Source organism: Phalangium opilio, unplaced genomic scaffold (genome assembly GCF_054372755.1).
Source record: "Phalangium opilio isolate 3A_F unplaced genomic scaffold, DU_Popi_V2 ptg000217l_1, whole genome shotgun sequence".
Taxonomy (NCBI): domain Eukaryota; kingdom Metazoa; phylum Arthropoda; class Arachnida; order Opiliones; family Phalangiidae; genus Phalangium; species Phalangium opilio.
In genome coordinates, this window is record NW_028324218.1 from 3237145 (window position 1) to 3260511 (window position 23367).

General features: G+C 33.7%; 2 protein-coding genes across 4 annotated transcripts; one reads left to right on the plus strand and one right to left on the minus strand.

Moving 5' to 3' along the window:
* Positions 1-198: 198 nt before the first annotated feature.
* LOC149615691 (ATP-binding cassette sub-family C member 9-like) lies at positions 199-16254 on the minus strand. Of its 3 annotated transcripts, XM_089856364.1 has the most exons (24): positions 15940-16254; positions 14959-15854; positions 13788-13961; positions 13651-13707; positions 10925-11119; positions 9901-10044; positions 8715-8858; positions 8502-8636; positions 8264-8426; positions 7954-8132; positions 6965-7501; positions 6735-6896; positions 6172-6309; positions 5876-6085; positions 5356-5758; positions 4181-4422; positions 3959-4119; positions 3824-3893; positions 2941-3098; positions 2663-2858; positions 1614-1854; positions 1049-1462; positions 793-989; positions 199-692 (listed from the first exon to the last, which is right to left on the minus strand). In XM_089856364.1, exons 2-24 carry the CDS (start codon positions 15535-15537, stop codon positions 552-554), a joined length of 5040 nt encoding a protein of 1679 aa, XP_089712490.1. In that variant the 5' UTR covers positions 15538-15854; positions 15940-16254; the 3' UTR covers positions 199-551. The 3 variants fall into 3 exon arrangements, with proteins under 3 accessions (XP_089712490.1, XP_089712489.1, XP_089712491.1); XM_089856363.1 differs by having other exon boundaries at positions 14959-16254; XM_089856365.1 differs by lacking the exons at positions 13651-13707; positions 13788-13961; positions 14959-15854.
* Positions 16255-16372: 118 nt separating this feature from the next.
* On the plus strand, positions 16373-23204 carry spt4 (Transcription elongation factor subunit spt4). Its single transcript, XM_089856373.1, has 4 exons — positions 16373-16554; positions 16687-16793; positions 21981-22036; positions 23018-23204. The coding sequence occupies exons 1-4, from the start codon at positions 16486-16488 to the stop codon at positions 23134-23136; spliced, it is 351 nt and encodes a 116-aa protein (XP_089712499.1). The 5' UTR covers positions 16373-16485; the 3' UTR covers positions 23137-23204.
* The last annotated feature ends 163 nt before the right edge of the window (positions 23205-23367 follow it).

Sequence of the window (23367 nt, forward strand, 5' to 3'; positions counted from 1 at the left end):
TTGCCCATCTTCAAAATGACCTCCGTAGAATTTCAGTTGACCTTTCATTTTTATAATAACCAAGGCTTAGAACTAAGCCTTGCCCATCTTCAAAATGACCTCCGTAGAAAAATAGGTGTAGAAATTTCAGTTGACCTTTCATTTTTATAATAACCAAGGCTTAGAAATAAGCCTTGCCAATCTAAAAACACCTCTGTATTATATGGAAAGCTTTAAAAATTTATTGCGTAAAGCAATAATTTGTGTATAAAGAATACATATATATAAAAAAATAATAATAAAAAACTACAACTTAACTTGGAACGTCATTAAATAATGAGATATTAATGCTATTATTATTATTATTATATTAAACTATATCTAATAATTTAGATCTACTATTGCGAATTCTTATTTCTTTTTTTAGTATAATGTTAGCACCACTTGGTTAAACTTATTTGAATGAAAACTAAATGCATACGATAGGATATGATTATGAAAATGTCATACTTTGTTTTAAATTATAAATGATATGATCGTATGATTGGGTTGGGGGGTCAGACAAAGAGGGTTCAAATATTGGACGATTTAGCCAAAGAAGCAAAGAGACTTCCACGCTGTTCTAGAAGATCAGATGGTCTCCCTACTTCGGCAATCTTACCAGCTTCGAGTACAATTACTCGGTCATAGTTAAGAATACTGGAAACTCGATGCTAAAATAGTTTAAGAGTAAATTAAATAGACTTAAATTAATTTAGGTTAATGTTTAGGCGAGGTTTTTCTGCGTAAAAACGGGTAAAACACGTGACGTACAGCTATGGTAAGAACGGTACTATTTTTCCAATGTTTCGCCACCACATCTTGTAGAATCAGATCTGTTTCTCCATCAAGTGAAGCTGTGGCTTCATCCATAACCAAAACACTCGATTTACGTAACACGGCGCGCGCTAAACAAAACAGTTGTCTCTGTCCCGCGCTAAAATTGGTCCCTTCCTCGGCAACCTCAAAATCTTAAACCCCCAAACCAGTTAACTCATAATTCACCTAAAGAACGTCTAAAAACACTTACCTAAACTTTCCTTATTGGCTTGTACAACCTCTTTCAACTGCGAAATCTCTAAAGCATTCCACAATTCTTCGTCAGAATAAAGTTTCCCAGGGTCTAAATTTTCCCTAATTGTTCCCGAAAACAGGACAGTATCCTGAGGAATAATTGAGAGACGGGACCTCAAAACTTCCAAGGGTAAGGCAGTGATATTAACTCCGTCAATGACTATTTTCCCTTCAGTTATCGATATTAAACGAAAGAGAGCTAAGACTAGAGATGATTTTCCGCTACCAGTTCGACCACAAATTCCAACTTTTTCTCCGGCATTAATAGTTAACGTGATACTTTTTAAGACTGGGTCTTTCACGGTATCGTATTTTAAAGTAACACCTTCGAAGATAATCTCACCAGATGCGGGCCAGTTTGGAGGTAAAGCTATAAATATGTAGTAAAAAAAAACCTTCCTAAGTCCGCACACGAAAAACGGCTACCAGCCAGCCAGCCAGCCGATAATAGTCAGAACAATACTTTTACCAACCCACTTAAATTCGCGCAAAAGCAAAAATCGAAATTAATTAAAGCTTACCTTGAGTATCGATTCCGGAATAATTTTCGACAGGTAAATGCGTGTAATTTTCGACTCTTTCAACAGCATTCATATACATTTCAACATTAGCAACGTTCCTAACGACCCAATTGAGATATATGGGTACCAGTAACGTGTATGTCATAGCCATACCAACAAAAGCGGGCGATACATGGCCTAAAATACCAGCTGTCATCGCCGCTAATGTTGCGATAAAGAGAATAATGCCTCCTAAATAATCCTTTAAAAACGTTTGCACCGATTTACAAAAATAATTATTCAAGGCGCCAATATCGAGGGGTCGGACGTTCGGCATTTTAGTGTACGGGATTTTGAGATTTCAAGATTTTGACAAAGATTTTGAGATTTTGCCCCAGATTTTGAGATTCTGACTCAGATTTTGAGATTTTGCCCCAGATTTTGAGATTCTGACTCAGATTTTAGAAATCTGGAAATCTTGTCCAAGATTTTAAGATTTCGGGATTTTAAAGGAGATTTTCAGATTTTGAACGCGATTTTCAGATTTCGAAGACGATTTCGGGATTTTGTTCAGGATTTTCAGATTTCGAAGAAGATTTCGGGATTTTGTTCAGGATTTTCAGATTTTGAAGGAGATTTCGGGCTTTGGAACAAGATTTTCAGATTTTGAAGGAGATTTTCAGATTTCGAGGAGATTTTCTGATTTTGATATTTTAGGATGAGATTTCGGGATTTTACGTTGAGATTTCGGGATTTCTAGAATTTAATGGGAGATTTCGGGATTTTAGGTGAAGATTTCGGGATTTTCAGATTTTAAAATAGGGATTTCGGGATTTTCAGATTTTAAAATAGGGATTTTGGGATTTCTAGATTTTGACGTGAGATTTTAAAATTTTCAGATTTTGACGTGAGATTTTAAGATTTTTAGATTTTGACGTGAGATTTTAAGATTTTTAGATTTTGACGTGAGATTTCGGGATGTCGAGAGAGATTTTAAACAGATTTCAAACGAAGTGTACGGGATTTTGACAAACGTACGACCCCTCGGCCAATATAGCATAAGTTCTTACCAATGAAATACCTAACCAGCAATTAGCGCAACTCGCCATTGTAAACGATATATTATTGCAGTTAATATAATTATTTAACTTTTCAGTGAACCTTCTTTCATCACTAAAAGCTCTAATTGTCGTTAAGCCATTTAATGTTTCATTAAAATGACTAAATATCGGAGATTTTGTTGTTGCATCGAGTCTTTGCAATTCCCTTCGATTATTTTTAAAGTAACAGTATTATTAATAACGTTTTAAAATCAGGGAAATTTTAGGGAATATGATCGTGCAAATACCTGGACGAAAAACGAAAAAAATACTGCAAAAAATAATAGACGGCCATTATGGGAATAATGGCAATTGCAAAATAAGGTGTAACTACGATATCGACGATAATTGCCGAAACGCAAAGTAATATAAAACGTAGTAAAACAGGCAGGGTCACGGGAAGTTTCTAATAAATAAATATGGGTTTAATTGGTGTTGGGGTAAAGGTAGGTTGAAATAATAATCATATTAATTAACACAATACAGTAATTAATAAAATTAATTAAATTAATTAAATAATAAGGGAAAGAAACAATAAAAAGTGCAGTGCAGTGCAGTCAATTCAATTCGGTAACTTAAAGTTTGGTTATTCTGGTTCAGGATGTAATTTGTTAAACCAGGGATAGATTTAATTTTAGAAGTAGGAATGGAGAACAGAGTAATGTGGCTGGGTGCGCGTCAAAGTACCGGACCCCCTTCCTTGGGACGGAGGGGGGTATGAAAGAAGAGGCGGGTCTTAGCGACAGAGGTAAAAAGGAATTACGTATTTTTCGCCGTCCCCGTCAGCAACGTCATCAAAACGTAGTTTAAGTGAGCAGCCAATAAGATAATTTAAACTTTTCGGTACGTGTTCGATGGAGGGAGGGGCATATCTAAACTGGGTGGTCTATGAGTCGGACTGAAGTAAATACTAAACGTTCTCCATTCCTACTTCTAAAATTTAATCTATCCCTGAGGAAACAGGTTCGTTTAAAACCTTAATTACTCGAATTATCATTGGATTAGGACAAAGTAATAGGTACCGTTGGATAAAGAACAGTTGGGGCTATCAACACATCGAAGGGTTTTTATAAATTTCCCGAACAATTGACGTACCGTACCGCACAATCAAAATTAACTTTAACTACTTACTTTATCAATAATACTAATATCGCTTGAAAACCTATTTATAATTCGACCAACTGGTGTTGTATCAAAGAATCTATTGAAATATTAATTTAACTTAATCCTTAATCGCGTTTAAAACTAATTGAATAATAAACTTACTTCATGGGGCAGTGTATTATGTTCCTCAACATTCTCTCATGCAAAACTCTAACGGCGTTCAAACTTACAAGTTGCGCGAACAAATTGGTAATTAACGATAAAATTATGCCTGCTGCCGAAAAGAGGGCGTAGCCTATCATGTATTTATGTAATTCAGGTGCCTATAAGTTTATTTCGATTAAAATAATTAAGTTAATAACTAGATTTTAAGGTTTTTTTTACTTCAGATTCGTTTAGAGACGTTGAATTGGCTACGTTTGACCATTCGGATAGCCAGAAGTCCGTAGCCACTTTGACAGCTTGTGTTACGACAATGAACACGATTACGGTGCATGCCAATGGGAAGGAACAAGCCTTCATGTACGAAATATAGACTTGTTTCGATATTTGACCGCGTTCGCGATCTTCAGCTACCACTAATTTACCCGTTTGTAAGTTTGTATTGCTGATGCTCATAAGTGACGCTGGAAATAATTGTAATTGACAAGTTGGTAAATGCATTGGCAAGTACTTTTCAAACCGACAGGGGGGAAAATCACCGAGTTTTGAAGGGATGTTTGATAAATATTATCGAAGAGGTTAACAAATATTTTCAGTGGAATACTCGATAATGTAAAATGATCTTCGAAGAAATTCAACGATGTAGAACATATTTTCGAAGAAATTCAACGGTGTAGAACATATTTTCGAAGAAATTCAACGATGCAGAACATATTTTCGAAGAAATTCAACGATGCAAAACATATTTTCGAAGAAATTCAACGATGCAGAACATATTTTCGAAGAAATTCAACGATGCAGAACATATTTTCGGAGAAATTCAACGATGCAGAACATATTTTCGGAGAAATTCAACGATGCAGAACACATTTTCGGAGAAATTCAACGATGCAGAACACATTTCCATGAAATTCAACGATGCAGAACACATTTCCATGAAATTCAACGATGCAGAACACATTTCCATGAAATTCAACGATGCAGAACACATTTCCATGAAATTCAACGATGCAGAACACATTTCCATGAAATTCAACGATGCAGAACACATTTCCATGAAATTCAACGATGCAGAACACATTTCCATGAAATTCAACGATGCAGAACACATTTCCATGAAATTCAACGATGCAGAACACATTTCCATGAAATTCAACGATGCAGAACACATTTCCATGAAATTCAACGATGTAGAACACATTTTCCAATGAAATCCAACGACGTAAAACATTTTAAAATGAAATCCAACGACGAAGAACTCAACAAAAACAAACAGAGTATTCAAGAAAACTGAACGACGATAAACAGAATTTTCAAACAAAACAACAGAACATCCTTTCCTCAAGTGATTCTCCCCACAAATCAACTCAACTCAAACCAGAACAACCCCAACTTACAATACTCCTTATCTTTCCTATGTTCATCACCGGCAGTCGCGATGGTTGCAGCTACGGAAGACTTCTCTTCATCTTTCTCCTCATCTTCATTCTCTTCCTCAATCATTTCGGAAGTATGAGCGGAAATACGCGAATTCAATCTCGAAATCGGTTTCCTTCCGGAATACCTCATAAAAACACCCGAACTACCGCTAGATTTCGAATGCAAACTATCGAATGAATGAACCGGTTCATTCATTCCTCGCATTTGATGAGCTACGCGATCTGAATAATCCGACGAAACCGAAAAAGTCCATGGATTATCGTTATGTTCGATATCATGACAAGGTAATGGACTAGAAGGGTCGTGTGACATTTGTCTCGTTAGTGAAACCATACGAGGTTTTTTGGGTCGTTTCATGTCCTGGAAATGGATGGGTTCAAGAATTATTCGTATTCAATTGTGAAGGGAGCCCAGAAAAAAGTTGAAAAAGGACAGCTGGGCTCCCTGTCAACGTCTTTACAGTAATTAGTGACTTACCGTTGTAGAGCCACTTCTGTACAAGACTTGTCTTGATAAAATACGATTAAGTTTATGTCTTTCTCTAACGGTAACCTCATCAGGAGGTTTCTTAACTTTTTCTTGAACATTTATATTAACTTTCCAAGAAGCTGCCAAATCTTTATCCATGGCTTCGATTTCAGCGAAGCTACCTTGGTATTTAACTCGACCATTTTCAAGTACAATAATCTAAATTGCGCGTGCGTCAACCCAAAGTACGTATTGCATTAATTACAAACTAATTAGGCCTAACTCATAAACGAGAAAAATCCTACCTTATTAGCTTGAGGTAAGTATTCGACCTTATTGGTCACCATTACGATGGTACGACCGCGTCTAAGTAACATTGTCTTAATTCCTTGTTCAAATAAATGATTGCCAACATGGGCGTCAAGGGCAGATAAGGGGTCATCCTAAATTTAACCCCACCAATGAAATATCTCCAAGGGTGTACCAAACACTTCGTAAAACCATGGATAGATTTAATTTTAGAAGTAGGAATGGAGAACAGAGTAATATCTGGGCGCGCGTCGAAGTCCCGGACCCCCTTTTAACGGGACGGACGGGGGGGGTGTAAGAAAGAAGAGGCGGGTCATAGCGACAGAGGTAAAAAGCCGTTACGTATTTTTTGCCGTCCACGTTAGCAACGTCATCAAAACGTAGGGTTTAAGTGAGCAGCCGATAAGATAATTTAAACTTTTCGTTACATGTTGATTGGAGGGAGGGGCATATCTATACTGGGTGGTCTATGAGTCGGAGTACTGAAGTAAATACTAACCGTTAATTCTCCATTCCTACTTCTAAAATTAAATCTATCCCTGGTAAAACCAATTCTCACCAAAATAACAGTCTTTGAAAGTGAATAAAACGCCCTGGCTAAGGCAATCCTTTGTCTTTGACCCCCGCTTAAATTGACCCCGCGTTCACCAATTTCAGTCATATCTTTAGCGGGAAGTATATCAATGTCCGGTTGTAACGCGCATGCCTGAATTATTTGATGGTACCTAAATTACACCCCGTGATTGGTCAGTTAAATTTTGACAACCCATAAACCGTGAGACCATTAAGGTACCTGCGTCCATCATAAGGCTGCCCAAACAATATATTTTCTTTAAACGTCGCATTCAACAACCAGGGTTTTTGGGGCACATAAGCAACAGCTGGTGTTGCGCTTGACCATTTAACGCAACCTCTGGTTACAACAAGTTCCCCCAACATGGCCGACAATAGGGAAGACTTCCCGGACCCAACTTGTCCAACGATACAAGTCAATTTCCCATTAGGTATTTGAAAATTTATATTCCTCAAGACAGGGACACGGTCATCAAGATTCCAAGTAAAACTGGCGTCCTGGACCGATATTGCAATTGGTCCTTCGGGTGGTAAGTGATTTGGTATTTCCGGTAAAAACACCCCATCAGAGTCGTCAAAAATAAATGGTACATTCGTTGGTAACTCTTCCTTTTCGTGGATATACAAACAAACACTTCCACTTTCTGGTTTATATTCAACAGTAGCTTTATCTTCATTAATCAAATTACGCCATGGGACGTTTGATTCTACTTCCGGTTGGTTAAGGAACTTTGACAGACGACTGGTACTAACCTAAGGTGGTTGAAATTAACTCAAATACACCACCATTTGGTATTTAGTACGCCATAAGTTTATAAGTGATATGTTCCATCCATAAGCATGATTTGCACCACCTATGCAAGTTCGTAATGCTAGTGAGAGACTTACAAGTGTGAGATAACTAGTTCGAGAAGGAGAACGACGGAAGCGAGTCAATTGAAGTCCCAAGTACACTCGGTGGTGGTTAATTAATTTTGCAGCTACGACCTATTCCATCTAGGTCCTATTTAGTCTGCATTACTAAGCCCAAATTTGACAGCAGCGCCCCACTCACCAACCAGGCCTCCCTCGCTTTACCTCCTCGAATCTATGACCTCACTCACTCACTCACTTCAAATTCATTACAAGCCTTACAGTTTTAAACAAACTTATGGAAGGAACATACATATCTTATGAAGTTATGGTACGTGAACCAAATTACTTACAACTGCATTTATAACGATCGGAATTACAAATGGTATGATATATAACGGTACAGTTAACTGATTGAATAAAGCCAGACCAGTAAATACTTCGGCGGGTGTTAGAGATTTACCCTCAATTTCGGAATAAATAGCGAAAGTTACTAATGTAACCAAAATGGATGAGGCTTGAGTTATAAATGCTAAATTGGATAATTTAACATAATATTGCTGTTAATAAACAACAAGAGATACTTCGTCTAATACTTCTTCTATTTGAGAGAAGTGTACCACCACAAAGCGGGGAAATTAGTAATTGCAAGTTAACACTTACTATTTAGCGCAACGTAAATCGCGTCTCTTTTTAATAACTTTAATTCTTTCTCTCTGACGGTTCCAATCAACTTTCCGTACATTATTTCCCAACCATACAGCTTTAGAAGTTTAATACCTTGAAGTAACTCTGTAGTTTTACGTAATCTTTCATCAGACACATCCTAAAATGTGTACGTCGTTTGTAACTATAGTAAACATTGGCCTAATCGTGGTACTGGGTTTAAATTCAAACTTACAAGAGCGTCTTTTTGAATTGCGGATAATTTACTGCAAATTCTGTATTGCAAGGGACCCAAAATGTATATTGTTGCAGCGCCAATAAGGGCGCTGAAACCCAATTGCAAATATAGTAGGACTAATAATAATATTATCTAGAATTTAATTATTTAATTTTTTTTTAATTATGGTTTTTTTTGTGTTTTTGGAATTATTAGCACATTATGACGTACTTTGAATGGTACGGCCCATATGTAATGACCCATTGTAAATAACATCATCATGTTAATTGAATCGACGGACATATGGTTGACCACTGCCCCCATGTCCAATCCAGAAGCGGTGGTCATTCGAAGTGATTTTCGATAAACTAAACCCTAATTAATATTTTTATCGGCTTAATTACGCATTAAAATGTTTTTAAATCACCCAAAATTCGATTAAAATGTTATTAAAAATACCCAAAATTCGATTAAAATGTTATTAAAAATACCCAAAATTCGATTAAAATGTTATTAAAAATACCCAAAATTCGATTAAAATGTTATTAAAAATACCCAAAATTCGATTAAAATGTTATTAAAAATACCCAAAATTCGATTAAAATGTTATTAAAAATACCCAAAATTCGATTAAAATGTTATTAAAAATACCCAAAATTCGATTAAAATGTTATTAAAAATACCCAAAACGCAATGCACATATTTTTTAAAATACCCAAAACGCAATTTAAATATTTTTAAAACCCCCAAAACGTAATTAAAATATTTTTAACAAAAAACCCAATATTCAAATAAAACGTTTTAAAAAAGCCGCCAAAAAAAATTAAATCTTTGTATCTAAAATTCTAAATCAAGATAAAGTCTTCAAAGTTGAAACTTAACCCCAAAAAGAAAAACACACTCTGCCACCAACAATGTTGGATAATATTTAAAGATCAAGAACTAGGGGCGTTGTTTTGACACAAAACACACGTTTCCAAAAAAAAAAAATAATAATAATAATAAAAACAAAAAAAAACCCCTTCTCGTAGCCGGAACCCATCCAAGAACCAAGAATAAATTTACTATAGTAAATTCCTTCTTGAAGAACTAAACCATCTTCATTTGAAATCAACAAGTCGCGAATACCAAAACCAAAACATTCCCTCAATTTGGAGTAACGCCAAAATATTTACGTACATAAAATATCTAAGTAGAAAATTAAAAATTTCACGGCTACAACTAAGACCCTAGTGCTAGTGCTAAGTTTCTAATATTAACGGCGTACAAAAAATGCAATATCACGAACCGAAATAGCGTACACGTTTACACTAGCCTCATTTGCATATCTCTGTTAGTCTGCTCTGTTGACGTTTTTAAATTAAGTTTGCTAATTTTTAAAGTAATTATTCTACATAAAAAATAATTGGGGACTGACCTGTAATGCAGATCTAAGATGTATTCCTTCGACGATAGCTAAGTGGTTAAAATTATTTGAGAACGTACTCTGTAGGAAAGTCGCCAGGAGTACAATACAAGCCATTATGTAGCCATTTTGAAGAAAGTACCATGTGGAGACCGCCTGCGTTTGAAAAATAAACAATTTTGGATGATCATAAGTTTATAAGTGATATGTTGCTTCCATAAGTTTGTTTAATTAATCTCTGGTCATGACAAACTGAAAGGCTTGTAATGAATTTGAAGTGAGTGAGTGAGGGGTCATAGATTCGAGGAGGTAAAGCGAGGGAGGCCTGGTGAGTGGTGAGGCGCTGCTGTTAAAGGGGGCTTAATAATGCGGACTAAATAGGACCTAGATGGAAATAGGTCCTAGCTGCAAAATTAATTAACCACCACCGAGTGTACTTAGGACTTCAATTGACTCGCTCCCCCTCGTTCTCCTTGAGTCGAACTAGTTATCTCGAGCTCCTGTAAGTCTCTCAGTAGCATTACCAACTTGTATTGGTAGTGCGTGTCATACTTATGGATGGAACATATCACTTATAAACTTATGTTGGGAGCCTGGGATTTATAAACGAAGTTAAAATAAACTATTTTTAAATATTACAGCGCGTGAAAATGTGTTTTAAAGTGTTAAAATATTACTGTTTTTCTAAGATGAAGTTTACTCTTCAAACTGACTCTGTGAAGTTTTCTTGGTAGTTTTAAATACCCACAACTCAACTGGTACCACGCATGCATGTCCCCCTGCATGATTGTACTTCGGCAAACTATAGGCCTAATTACCAATTTTTGAATTAATTTAATAAACATTTAGTAGGTGGGTCTGTCTCTTACTCAGGATGTACTACTACCCCATAGCCTCACTTATCAACGGTTGACCGATTTTGAAAACACGGGAAATTAAAACTAAAAAAAAACAAACTAGGAACATTTGACAATTTGGAAACCGCAATACACGCAAATAAATATATGGATGGGCAAAATGAATAAACTTTATTTACCCTTTCTTCGGTGTGGTCTTCATTTGAGCGTACTCTTTCGACGTAGGCCAAGATAACGGAGATGGACATGGGTCCAATAAGGCCTACTAAGTCCCCCACTATTTTGATAAGGCCACCAAGGGCTAAAGTATGCCAAAAACAACGCCAGTAACATTTCCATAACGATACGGTTTTGCCCCTGCCTTCGGCTTTTGCCTGTTTAAAATATTGAAAGAAGTTTGTGAATGTTTTTGACGTGGAAAAATCTACCTGTAGAAATGTATTAGTTTTTGATATCTACGTGTAGAAATGTATTAGTTTTTGATATCTACGTGTAGAAATGTATTAGTTTTTGATATCTACGTGTAGAAATGTATTAGTTTTTGATATCTACGTGTAGAAATGTATTAGTTTTTGATATCTACGTGTAGAAATGTATTAGTTTTTGATATCTACGTGTAGAAATGTATTAGTTTTTGATATCTACGTGTAGAAATGTATTAGTTTTTGATATCTACGTGTAAAAAATGTGTTATTTTTGATATCTACGTGTAGGAATGTATTAGTTTTTGATATCTACGTGTAAAAAATGTGTTATTTTTGATATCTACGTGTAGAAATGTATTAGTTTTTGATATCTACGTGTAAAAAAATGTGTTATTTTTGATATCTATGTGTAGAAATGTGTTCGTTTTTGATTTTAACCAGTGGAAAAGTCCTTGTTTTTGAGCCATAGTATTGATAAGTGTTCATTTATGAGATACAAGCGTTAGTTTTACACCTCTAGGTGCAACACTTAATTTCTCAATCAAAATAACTTAAAAATTAAAAACCTATTTCAAGCCTCGAAAACCATAATCTGACAAAAATCAAAAACAAGTTTAAATTTAGACACGTAAATCAACCCTGCCCAAAATGTGCCAAAAAAAAATTTAAATAAATTAAAAATCATGATTGAGCCGTGATACGTTATGTTACACACTTCACCCTCTAAATTAACTACCGTTCATAAATTCCTTCCTGAAACACACTCGAGGCATAAATATGACAAGCTGTCAGATAAGAAAAATCCAGATAACTTAAAAAACATTTTCCCATTAAAATTACAAAAGATACTGAAATAAATATAATTTTTAAATACTACTAGTTTTCTTTTTCTTTTTTTTCGTTTTCTAGATAAAAGGGTACGTTGGAAAATTTATTTCTTTTTCCAAGTATAGATAGATAAGTTTCTTTTAAAAGCTTTATACAGCCTGGTGTTTATGATAAGTCTGCCATCCATAAATTAAGGGGTATGCTCAAATATTGTTCTTTGGGGAAAATCAATCAATTTTGAGTCGTAAATGTATGTAATTTCTTAGTCTATCTCCATTTTGTTAATTTGCCGCAAGGGACACAGTTTTCGAGATATGATTTGTCAGTGAGTGTTTTAGGGATGACCCCCTTAATTAAATTAAATTTAAAGGGGTCATCCGTAAAATACTCGAATCCAATCTTAACTCAAAAACAGTGTTCTTTGTGGCAAACAAAATATCAAGGTAGAAGCCGGGATAGATTTAATTTTAGAAGTAGGAATGGAGAACAGAGTAACGTGGGCGCGCGTCAAAGTCCCGGACCCCCCTTCCAAGGGACGGGGGGGTATGAAAGAAGAGGCGGGAGGGTCATAGCGACAGAGGTAAAAAGAAATTACGTATTTTTCGCCGCCGTCCCCGTCAGCAACGTCATCAAAACGTAGGGTTTAAGTGAGCAGCCAAAAAGATAATTTAAACTTTTCGTTACGTGTTGGCTGGAGGGAGGGGCTCTATACTATACTGGGCTATGAGTCGGAATAACTGAAGTATACTAACCGTTAGACTCCATTCCTACTTCTAAAATTAAATCTATCCCTGATAGAAGTATAGAACATTTTCGATTCAAAATTGATTGGTTTCCCAAATAACAATATTTGAACATCCCCCTTAATTTATGAATGGCAGACTTATCAGAGACACCAAGCTGTATATAGTTAAGTGGGCAATTTTAAGCGTCGACTAAAGTACTATCATTAAATATAATCTTGCAATTAAATTAATAAGGAAGTCTTATACGTGGAATGGGTTTCTGAAGATATCATAAGAGCAACATACTCTATATAAAACTACCCTTGAACTATTCGTTATAATAATGTAATGTGAAAGGGTAGTGAAATTCTAGATTATAATTTAGGCATTGAATAATAAACATATTGAAGAGAACCCTTACTGTTTATAATAATATTTCCTGCCGATAAAATAAAGCTATAAAAATAAAAGAGTATCTTATATTTCAAAGAGAAAGCGCTATGATTTCATAGATTTGATTTTTACGCGCTCAACTTAAATTTTAAATTAGTTATTTTAGTTTTCTTATGAGGATTGGAATACACAAACCTACTAGGAATAATTGTGCCCTTTTTGTTAATATGTATGTACGTTTGTGGGAGGGGCTTGAGAACTTACTACCCCCGTCACGCACCTCATAATTCTGATGGCGTCTTTCTAACTGTGATATTTTCATTGGTTTTGTTGCAGCGCGGGTTCCTAAGCTACGCCCGCAAGGTGCATGGAGATAGATTATAAATTAATTCGCCAGGGTAAAATTTGTCATACATAATATTAGTCTAGCTAGCTCCTCCCACAAAATACGCCCTAGAAAATAGCTCGCTACTCAAGGATTCCTAGTAGTTGTATGAATTCTAGCATGGTAACCAAAGATATTTATTTATTTACCTTTTCAGCTTGGTAAACTTCGAAAAACCTTTCGAATTGTTGTTCAGCTCGCTCCTCCTAAAATTTCCAAATACCCTAATTACGTTAATTAACCTTAATTTTAATTAATTTCTATCGTAATCGGGAATGTTACGTACTTCTGGTAGTTTCCCTAGATCTTCAAATTCTAAGGGTCTTTGAAAGCCGAGTTTCAAGAGTGGCAGAAGCCAGAAAAACGTGGCTTTTGACAAAATGGTAACGTAATTGTGCAAGTACTTGATTCCGGCTATGGTTTTACACGTTAAAGATAAACCGTGCTTTCCGAAATATTTCTAGATATTGTTAAGAGCGCGTTTTGGAATTTTTTATAAGTGTCATTTTGTGTGGTTTATTATTATTATTATTATTTGAACAAAAGTGAGGATTTTACTTGAAGTTTGAAGTCAGGGGTTTAAATTTTGAAATAGGGTTAGAAATAATGGTTTAAAACGTCTGATTTCAGATGAAAACTTAATGAAAATAGAGCTAAATATTACAGCTTTGAGGTCAGAATTTTTTAAATGGTTTTTAGATACTTCAGTTTATGATCATTTTCGTGAAATCGGGAAAATTTAAATTATAAAATTCCGGATTTTTAAAATTTTATGGGGAAATCACTTGAAATCAGGTAGAATTCTTAAACGGTTTTAGTTTATAATAAACTCCATAAAAGGTTTCTACTTCAGTTTGTGATAAAGTGCGTGAAATCAGCAAAAATTTCGGAATATTTAAAATTTATGGGGAAATCACTTGAAATCAGGTATCATTTTTAAATGGTTTCAGCTTATGGTAAATTCCATGAAATCGACGTGATTTATATAAAATTTCGGAAAATTTTTAAGCCTAACATAACTTGAAATCGGGTGGAATTTTATGGATATATTTGAATCTCACATGATAAGTGAAATCTCGTGAAATTTCGTTATTTTTTTACGGAGAAATCACTTGAAATCAGGCACAATTTTTTAAACGGTTTCAGTTTATGGAAAATTCCATTAAATCAACGTGATTTACATAAAACTTCGAAATTTTTTAAGGTTCGTAACATAACTTGAAATCAGGTGGAATTTTATGCGTAGTATATTTGAATCTCACAATATAAAGTGAAACCTCGTGAAATCATATCAAGTAAAGATCGTACCCAAAATCTGAACTGATTATCTGACATAAAGTTACTAAAATTTGATACGAAATCAGGCGTACACTATAATAAACCCCACTCATTCAAACTTATAGTAACTTTTACCCTCACTTTTGTTAAAATTAACATTAACATTAACATTAACATACCTGTTGCAACAAAACCGTCAACTCAATCCCGCCTAGCAACGAATATAGCACGATATTGGCCCATGTTAACTTCAACCGCAGATAATAAATACTAACACCACTTTCATACAAAACTAACAACTTTGCAATTTGAGCAAAAGACGCTAATGGCCAATATATTAACAAAATCAATAAATACTTCGGACTATTCTTAGTCTCAACTTTATGATAATAAAACAGGGCTAAAACGGCCGAAACAAAGGCAATAATCGGCGTGATAATTATATGCAAATGTTCACCAGGTTGCGTAATTAACTGTGAACTTAAAACCCCCTCGGCCACCGAAAACGCGTTAGCAAAAATTAAACACGAATTTAGAATCCATCTCGATGAATGTTCGTAATAATATTGCGCAACGTCTTTATCAATCGCGGCTTTTTTAACGAATTGTAACCATAATAATAGACATAGAGATAATAAACACAATACTATGTTCAATAATAAACTTGCCAAATCAGCCGCGCATTCTTTATAATGAGGTAACAGTAGAATTGTTTGATTCGCGCTTGCAAATATGTAACCACCGCAAAACGACACCATTTTTTAGATCAAAATTAAACCTTAAAATGTACCTAACATCACTAAACGCGCTGGTAAAAAAAACCTCAACAAGTTTTTCAATGACTAAACACTCCTACAAATGTTTGGCGACTTATTCTACCCACTCATTATGACTATGGTAGTTAAACTACTCGACTGTCTTTCCAATTTTAGTTAGAAAACATTCAGAGGGGCGCCTAACTTTCTAAATAACAAGTTTCACGGCAAACACGTAGACTAAATATTATTCTTTAACTCTCTTATCAAGCAACAGTTCGTGTTTGCGATTATAAACTAAACTAACCGAACCGAATCTTCTTCCAAAAGAAGTATTTTTAAAAAAAAATTCCGATGTTTATACATACTGTTTTGATAAAAAAAAGCATGCTTTGGTTTCTTTACCTTATTACTAAGCTTATCCGATAAGTTGAACTCGTTGTACAACACCTGTCCATTTGAGGCCACTTTTAGGCCTTTTTTAAGACGATACTCGTTTGGCAATTAGCATAATTAGTAAGGAGACTCGTTAAATTCACGAGTTACCGAATTAGTCACGATTTAATGGCAAGAAAATGCCCTCCTAAACACCGTAACAAGCGACTATCCGTGCGTTCCCACGCCTTCAAAATTAATGGCCTCTCCTACTACCATACTGGCAGCACTGACTAAAGTTGCAACTTTTCCCGCCTACACCCACGCCACTACTTCCCGCGACAGCTTTTTTTAAAAACCTTGGAGGATTATATAATATTATAACGGGAGTAGCTACCAATTTTGACAGTTGTAGCAGACGAAACTGGTTTCTGAAATCAATATAATCAAGATCGGAGTGGAAATAAGTATTCTCACCTAATAAGCAGACGGTTTACTACACGGAAATATAACCTCTAACATTTTTGCTTTAATCGTGATTAATTAACGTGTTAATTCTTGAGTTAATTATTAAAAATGGCTTTGGAAAGTATTCCTAAAGATTTGCGTAATCTTCGGGCGTGTTTATTATGTTCAATGGTTAAGGTAAACCAATATTTTTGGTCTTTATTTACTGAATTCCGCTAAGCCTTGGCGCATTGTTTACGTTTTAAATTAATTAAAGATTAACGAACTAATTATTTAAAATTAATCAAAATCGAAATTAAATTATTTCAGACATTCGAACAGTTTGAATTTGATGGTTGCGATAATTGCGAGGATTATTTGGCTATGAAAAATAACAGGGATTTAGTTTATGATTGCACCAGCTCAAACTTTGATGGGTAAGTTTAAGTTTAAATTTTAAATAAACTTTTAAGAATAGACATTTTAAAATGCTAATGACGTGCGTCAGCATGGCAACCCTATTTTTGCGAAATCACAGAATAATATTTTAAGTAAAAAAAAAAGCTATAAAACATCTAGCCTTGAAACTTAGACCTATTTTAAATAGAATTTACGTTAACTTAAAATAAATGTCCAAACTTAAATCCACGTGAATTTTGTTTTTTTATCGGGGGATTCTTTTTGTATGTAGCGTAGCTTTTTTTATAATCACGTTGCAACAGCTATCGTTGATGGGGGACCCCATGCCTATGTATCAAATAAAAAGGTTTATTTAAAGATGCTGCTACGTTAGACGTTAGACAGAAGTTAGTTTTCAAGGTCTTGTCTAAAACTCTAAATCAAAATAATCGGCTATCTTTACGATATAAAGACCTATTATTTTAATATGTTAAGTAGTTTGGGATGATATATTTTAAAAGTCTGACTAGAACGATAGATAAATATATCGGACTACGATTTAGTAGACTATAGTATGTCTTTGAGATTTCTAGGTCATTTTTTTGTGGAAAACTGATCTTAAACTATATTTTTACGCAATAATTCTGTTTAAAACTCAATCCTTAACTATATTAATATTAATATTAGAAAAACAAATTTACCATAGTATTATATTTTGGCCCTTTTGTTAACTAGGCCACAGACAAAGGTATGAAACAAGATATGAAACATGATTGTCTCTCTCTAGTTATTATAAAATAATTTTGTTTTGATTATGAAGATACTAAAAATTTAGGTTTGTAGGGTCTGATTGTTAAAATATAGTTCAATCATTAATTTGATTTGATTCGCCCCCCCCCCTCCTTCCCTCCAAACGGCCCGGGAACAAATTGAAATTACCTACAGATTATATAGGCTTAAAGTTGTTTTGAAGTTCCTAAACTTGTTTTTTTTTTGTTTTTTTCAAATATGGTTGCTTATTGCTTAGGAATTTCTTGTTTTTTTATGAAGAAATATTGTGTTTTTATATAAGGGTTGTCATATTATTATTCTGTACTGAGTCAGGTATTTTGAAAATGTCAGGGGAAAGTCGGGGAATTTAAAGACTGCTTTAAAATTCAGGGGATTCAAAAATGCTTTAAAAGTCGGGGAATTTGGGGATTTTTTTTTAAAATTAAAAGTCGGGGAATTTGGGGATTTTTTTTTTTAAATTAAAAGTCGGGGAATTTGGGGATTTTTTTAAATTAAAAGTCGGGGAATTTGGGGATTTTTTAAATTAAAAGTCGGGGAATTTGGGGATTTTTTTAAATTAAAAGTCGGGGAATTTGGAGATTTTTTTAAATTAAAAGTCGGGGAATTTGGGGATTTTTTTAAAATTAAAAGTCGGGGAATTTGGGGATTTTTTTTAAATTAAATGTCGGGGAATTTGGGGATTTTTTTTTAAATTAAAAGTCGGGGAATTTGGGAATTTTTTTTAAATTAAAAGTCGGGGAATTTGGGAATTTTTTTTAAATTAAAAGTCGGGGAATTTGGGGATTTTTTTTAAATTAAAAGTCGGGGAATTTGAGGATTTTTTTTTTAAATTAAAAGTCGGGGAATTGAGGATTTTTTTTTTAAATTAAAAGTCGGGGAATTTGGGAATTTTTTTTTAAATTAAAAGTCGGGGAATTTGGGGATTTTTTTTAAATTAAAAGTCGGGGAATTTGGGGATTTTTTTTAATTAAAAGTCGGGGAATTTGGGGATTTTTTTTTTAAATTAAAAGTCGGGGAATTTGGGGATTTTTTTTTTTAAATTAAAAGTCGGGGAATCTGGGGATTTTTTTTTTTAAATTAAAAGTCGGGAAATTTGGGGATTTTTTTTTTTAAATTAAAAGTCGGGGAATTTCATATTTATTGGTAATTTAATAATTATCATATAGTAGTAATTAGTCAGGTAAAGTTTTTAGTCACTAAAAATCTGTTAAAATCAAAGAATTTTCAAATCAAAAAAAAAAAAAAAAAATCGGGTCAATTCAGAGTAACAAATTGGCTACATTAGCATATAAAGTTATAATCAGTAGCGGTAAAAACGTCAAAAAGCCTAATTTTCGTCATTAGGCCTAACAGACACGTCAAATGAATCAGTGTCAGTCATTTTTAAAAAACTCAATAAGTTGTCGCGATAAGCCTAAATAGGGACTCCCCGCTGATTTAAGAAACCAATTTTCAAGCTCACATATCTTAATAAAGATTACATATCCGCCTGTGGATCTTTGCGTAAGGAAACAATTGGGTCAATTTAAATTTTGGAAAAATCCCCATAACAATGTTTTGGACAATTTTAATTGGTTGAATATATACCACGTGATACTCTTGAGCATGGAGTTTTTCTAAAAGGTATTTCGATTCAAGGTGGCGTTTAGGCTTAGAGGAAATGTTAAACATTTGGGACGCACCCTTAAAACTAGTAGTGAAGGCGTGTTAAAACGCCAGTGTAGAGTTGTAGACCTAGTTATTATAGTTGCCAAGGCTTAAGTGTTTCGTGTAGTATGTAGTGTAGATGCTGTTTAATTCATTGTTAGATATATCGATCATTTGATAAAGATCAAATTTTGTCTAGAATTCTAGATATCCCGGGTAATTATGGCCTATTTTTGAGTTCCGACATCAATATCAATTCAAAACTGGAACATGAGCTACATAACTGTGTCTGAGATAACATTCCCGCCATTATTTAGGGCCTAAACCGAATTTCCCGCCATTATTTCGTGCTAAATTGAATTTCCCGCCATTATTTGCGCCTCAAATTAATTTCCCGCCATTATTTCGGACCTAAACCCGAATTTCCCGCCAAAAAGAACCTTGCTTTGTTTATTTTCCCGCCATTTTATCACCACGTGTTTATTTCGCGCCAAAAATACTCCTTAAATCGCGCCAAAAATACTCCTTAAATCGCGCCAAAAATACTCCTTAAATCGCGCCAAAAATACTCCTTAAATCGCGCCAAAAATACTCCTTAAATCGCGCCAAAAATACTCCTTAAATCGCGCCAAAAATACTCCTTAAATTGCGCCAAATTTTAACCGAGTCTTATTTCACGCGCGGCGGCTATAACCATAGAGATACAATGTCTATGGCTATAACTCGTTCCCGCCATAATGTAGTCCACGTGGCAAGACATTTCCCGCCAAAATCCTGCATAAATTGAATTATTTATAAAAACGCATAAAAAACATGAAAAAAGGGTTCCAAAAATAAAATAAATGTCCAACTGTCATTTTTAAAATCTAAACTACGTAGTTTATTCTAGAAAAAACTTAAATCGTATTTTTTGATCTATTTAGTCGAAATTTATAATAATGGTCTAAAAAACGAAATATATCGGATTGCTTGTCAAATAGCACGTGTTTTGACTCGCATAGGATCAAAAAAAGAATATTTGACATATTTCAACCTTCAAACTTTTTTGGAAAAATATAGAAATATATCTGAAAATATACATTTTCTTTCAAGGTCAAATTATTAAAAATAATAGTTTATTTGAATAAAGCGATTTGATTTAAAAGTCTAACCAAGGCCTAAATAAATAAATGACGCCTACTATCAACGGACCAATGGTAGCCTTCTTACAAAGTTTGTTTTATATTTTTAGGTGTTTCCCCCCCCCCCCTCTATACAAAAACATTTCCAATGTACCGTTAGGACCGTTTAAGTATTTGAAAATGGGTATATAAGGAGATGAAATTTTATTATTAAAGTTTTTAAACTTGTAGTCTAGAATAACTTTATTTTTGCGTGTCCTTATTTCGGATTCGCGGATTATTTTCATTTCATTTTGTTTTGTGATTGTGATTTTGTTATGTGAATAATTCTCAAATATTTTAAAGTAAGTCGATTTAATTCATATTTTCGTTTAAAGTTTGCTATTAAGTTCGTTGTAATGGCATCCCTTAGTATTTTCAAGTTGATATTAGTGTAGTTAAATGTGGAAAGCTGCCATTACTGTTAGATATTTCTATAATTATTTGAAGTTTAAGTCTAAGAAAGTTACGAATTGTAATTGAGATTATGATTTAATTTCTTCCAATTGCTATAATTCTAAATTTTTCTTTAGAAATTAATTTTAGCTTCTTGCCTTAATTGAGGGATTTTGGGTTAAAATTTTAACGTAATTTTGCATGTTCTAAACAACTCTAATATAACAAATGATACTACTTAATGCATATTAAATGAGATTTGATTAGTCAGGTTACGCTTACTAAATAACACATGCCCTGTCTGTTAACTAACGCAAATTTTGGTAAAATATGTCAGGTGGTACAAGTCGTCCAATAGAATATTATAAGCTGTTATCGTCTGCTTAAGAGTTAGGCCTAACTCGAAATTTCTCGTATCTTTTTCAAAATTGTAGATAGAAATGTTATTCTAATTTGAAATATTTATCATTTTACACGCTCTTTCGACTAAAATATTATAAAAACTAATTAAATCGTTGCGACTTTAGTCAGCCAATAGAATTTTGTACGCTAAATCGTCTGCTACACAAATAGGCAAAGGCCTAACGGCTCAAATAACTTAATTACGTGTATCTCCTTTAACATTGTGGATAGAAACATAATTCCAATTATAAATATTTATTATTTTATAAATCCTTTTGATTAAAATATATAAATGTCTAAGAAAAAAACGTCGCAACTATTGATACCCGTTAAACTTACACCCAATTGGCAATAACCCCCTTCTACAGCCCCCCCCCCCGAGATTAAAAAATAATAATAATAAAAATATAAGAAAACAATAAAATTCTAGGGAATTCCCTTTTTTTAAGAAAAAAAAAACCCAATTTTTTTGTAATAATCACGAAACAATATTAAATTGGGTCAGGATTTTTACATCATATTGTACTTCCATGGTTAAATGTCATAATGTTTTAACCCCCCCCCCCTCCCCCTCCTTTCCCCCAAATTAAGATTAACCTAAAAATTTGATCGATTAAATTAATTTAAATTTAAGCCTATATCGTAATAATTTATAACCTAGATTTTTTTCTTTACAATTCTACATCTATATGATTCCTTTTAATCTCGATTAATTGATTAATCTTTATAGATAGATAAATTAATCATAGTACGATTATTGTTCATAATTCTTTTTAAATTGAATTAATATTAATGCTTGGGTTTGGTTTTTTTTTTTTTTTTTTCCAGATTAATCGCGTTAATGGGACCCGAAGATAGTTGGGTTGCAAAATGGCAACGTGTCAGTAAGTGCTATTTTAAATTAATTTGATTTAAATTAATTATGTTTAGGAAATAATAGGTATTTTAATCAAATCATATTTTCAATTAATATTTAGTTAATTAATTTTCAAAATTAATAATGAATTATTTGTAGTGAAAATAATAGTTATTAACGCAATTAATTAACTAAATAATAAAACTAAAGTCTTCGTTAAATTAGGCCTAAACCAAATCGAAATGTCTTATTTCCCACGTGTTAAATTTGGCGCCAAATTAAAAATAAATTAATTAAGTTCACGAGAACTAACCTAGAAGTCGCTAGTCTCGCGCAGTTACCCCTAAATTCTATCCGGAACGTCAACGTAACTTTGCAGCGGCTCTAACCGCCTTAACAGTAGAGATATAGTATTAATAACGCTACAAGGTTAAGGTGGTACTCGATAATTCCCGGGTTTTGTGGTGCATGGGAACAGGGCTGTACATAAGAATATTTTATTAGTAGTCAAGCTCAATTACTTTAGTAGTAGCAATAATTATTTAGGCATAATATTTATTAGTTAAGTTGAATAGTGAGCCCCCAGATTTCGATTGCTTTTAGTACTTAGTCAAATGCGTTGACTAGTTAGTGTCTTATGTACAGCCCTGTGTATGAGCTAGTGATTTCTTTAGAGCCTTTTTTTAATCGGTTAAAGAAAAAATAAAAAGAAAAAAAAAATAGCGGGAATCAGAAAAAGTGCCTAAGGGTAAAATTTTTCTGTCACATTGAAAATTCAACTAAATGTAAACTTCCGGGTACGAACGGCGCCCAAAAGAAGAAATTTATTTTTAATGGCGCCGAAGTTGCGTTCGCACTAGATATTAAAATCTTAACCATGAATATATTTCATTAATTCATGAATATTTTTCACTTAATATATATTGTAGGTAGCGGTTGAATTGCATACGTCACAAAATGACTGGCAACACTTAACTATGGAATTAACTCTTTTCTTTATGGTTTTTAGGTCGTATGAATAAAGGAATCTACGCAGTTTCAGTTTCGGGACGATTACCAAATGGCGTTATTCAAGAATTGAAAAGCCGGGCTATTCATTACAAGTCACGTGATACTAGTGTCAGCTAAATGTTATACATTTTTTTTTTGTAATTTTTATGTGAAATAAAAGATTACAAAATTGTCTGAAAACTTAATTTTGGCCTACGTTTAAAGGCCCGTAATTAATTAATTAAATTAATGACGTAATTTGATGCTAACCCTAAATTTTACCCTAATTAAAAAATTATTAATTATTGGCAGCCTTGTTATGGTAAACTTTCAACCCTTAATTTTTCATTTGACCCTAATTAAAATTTT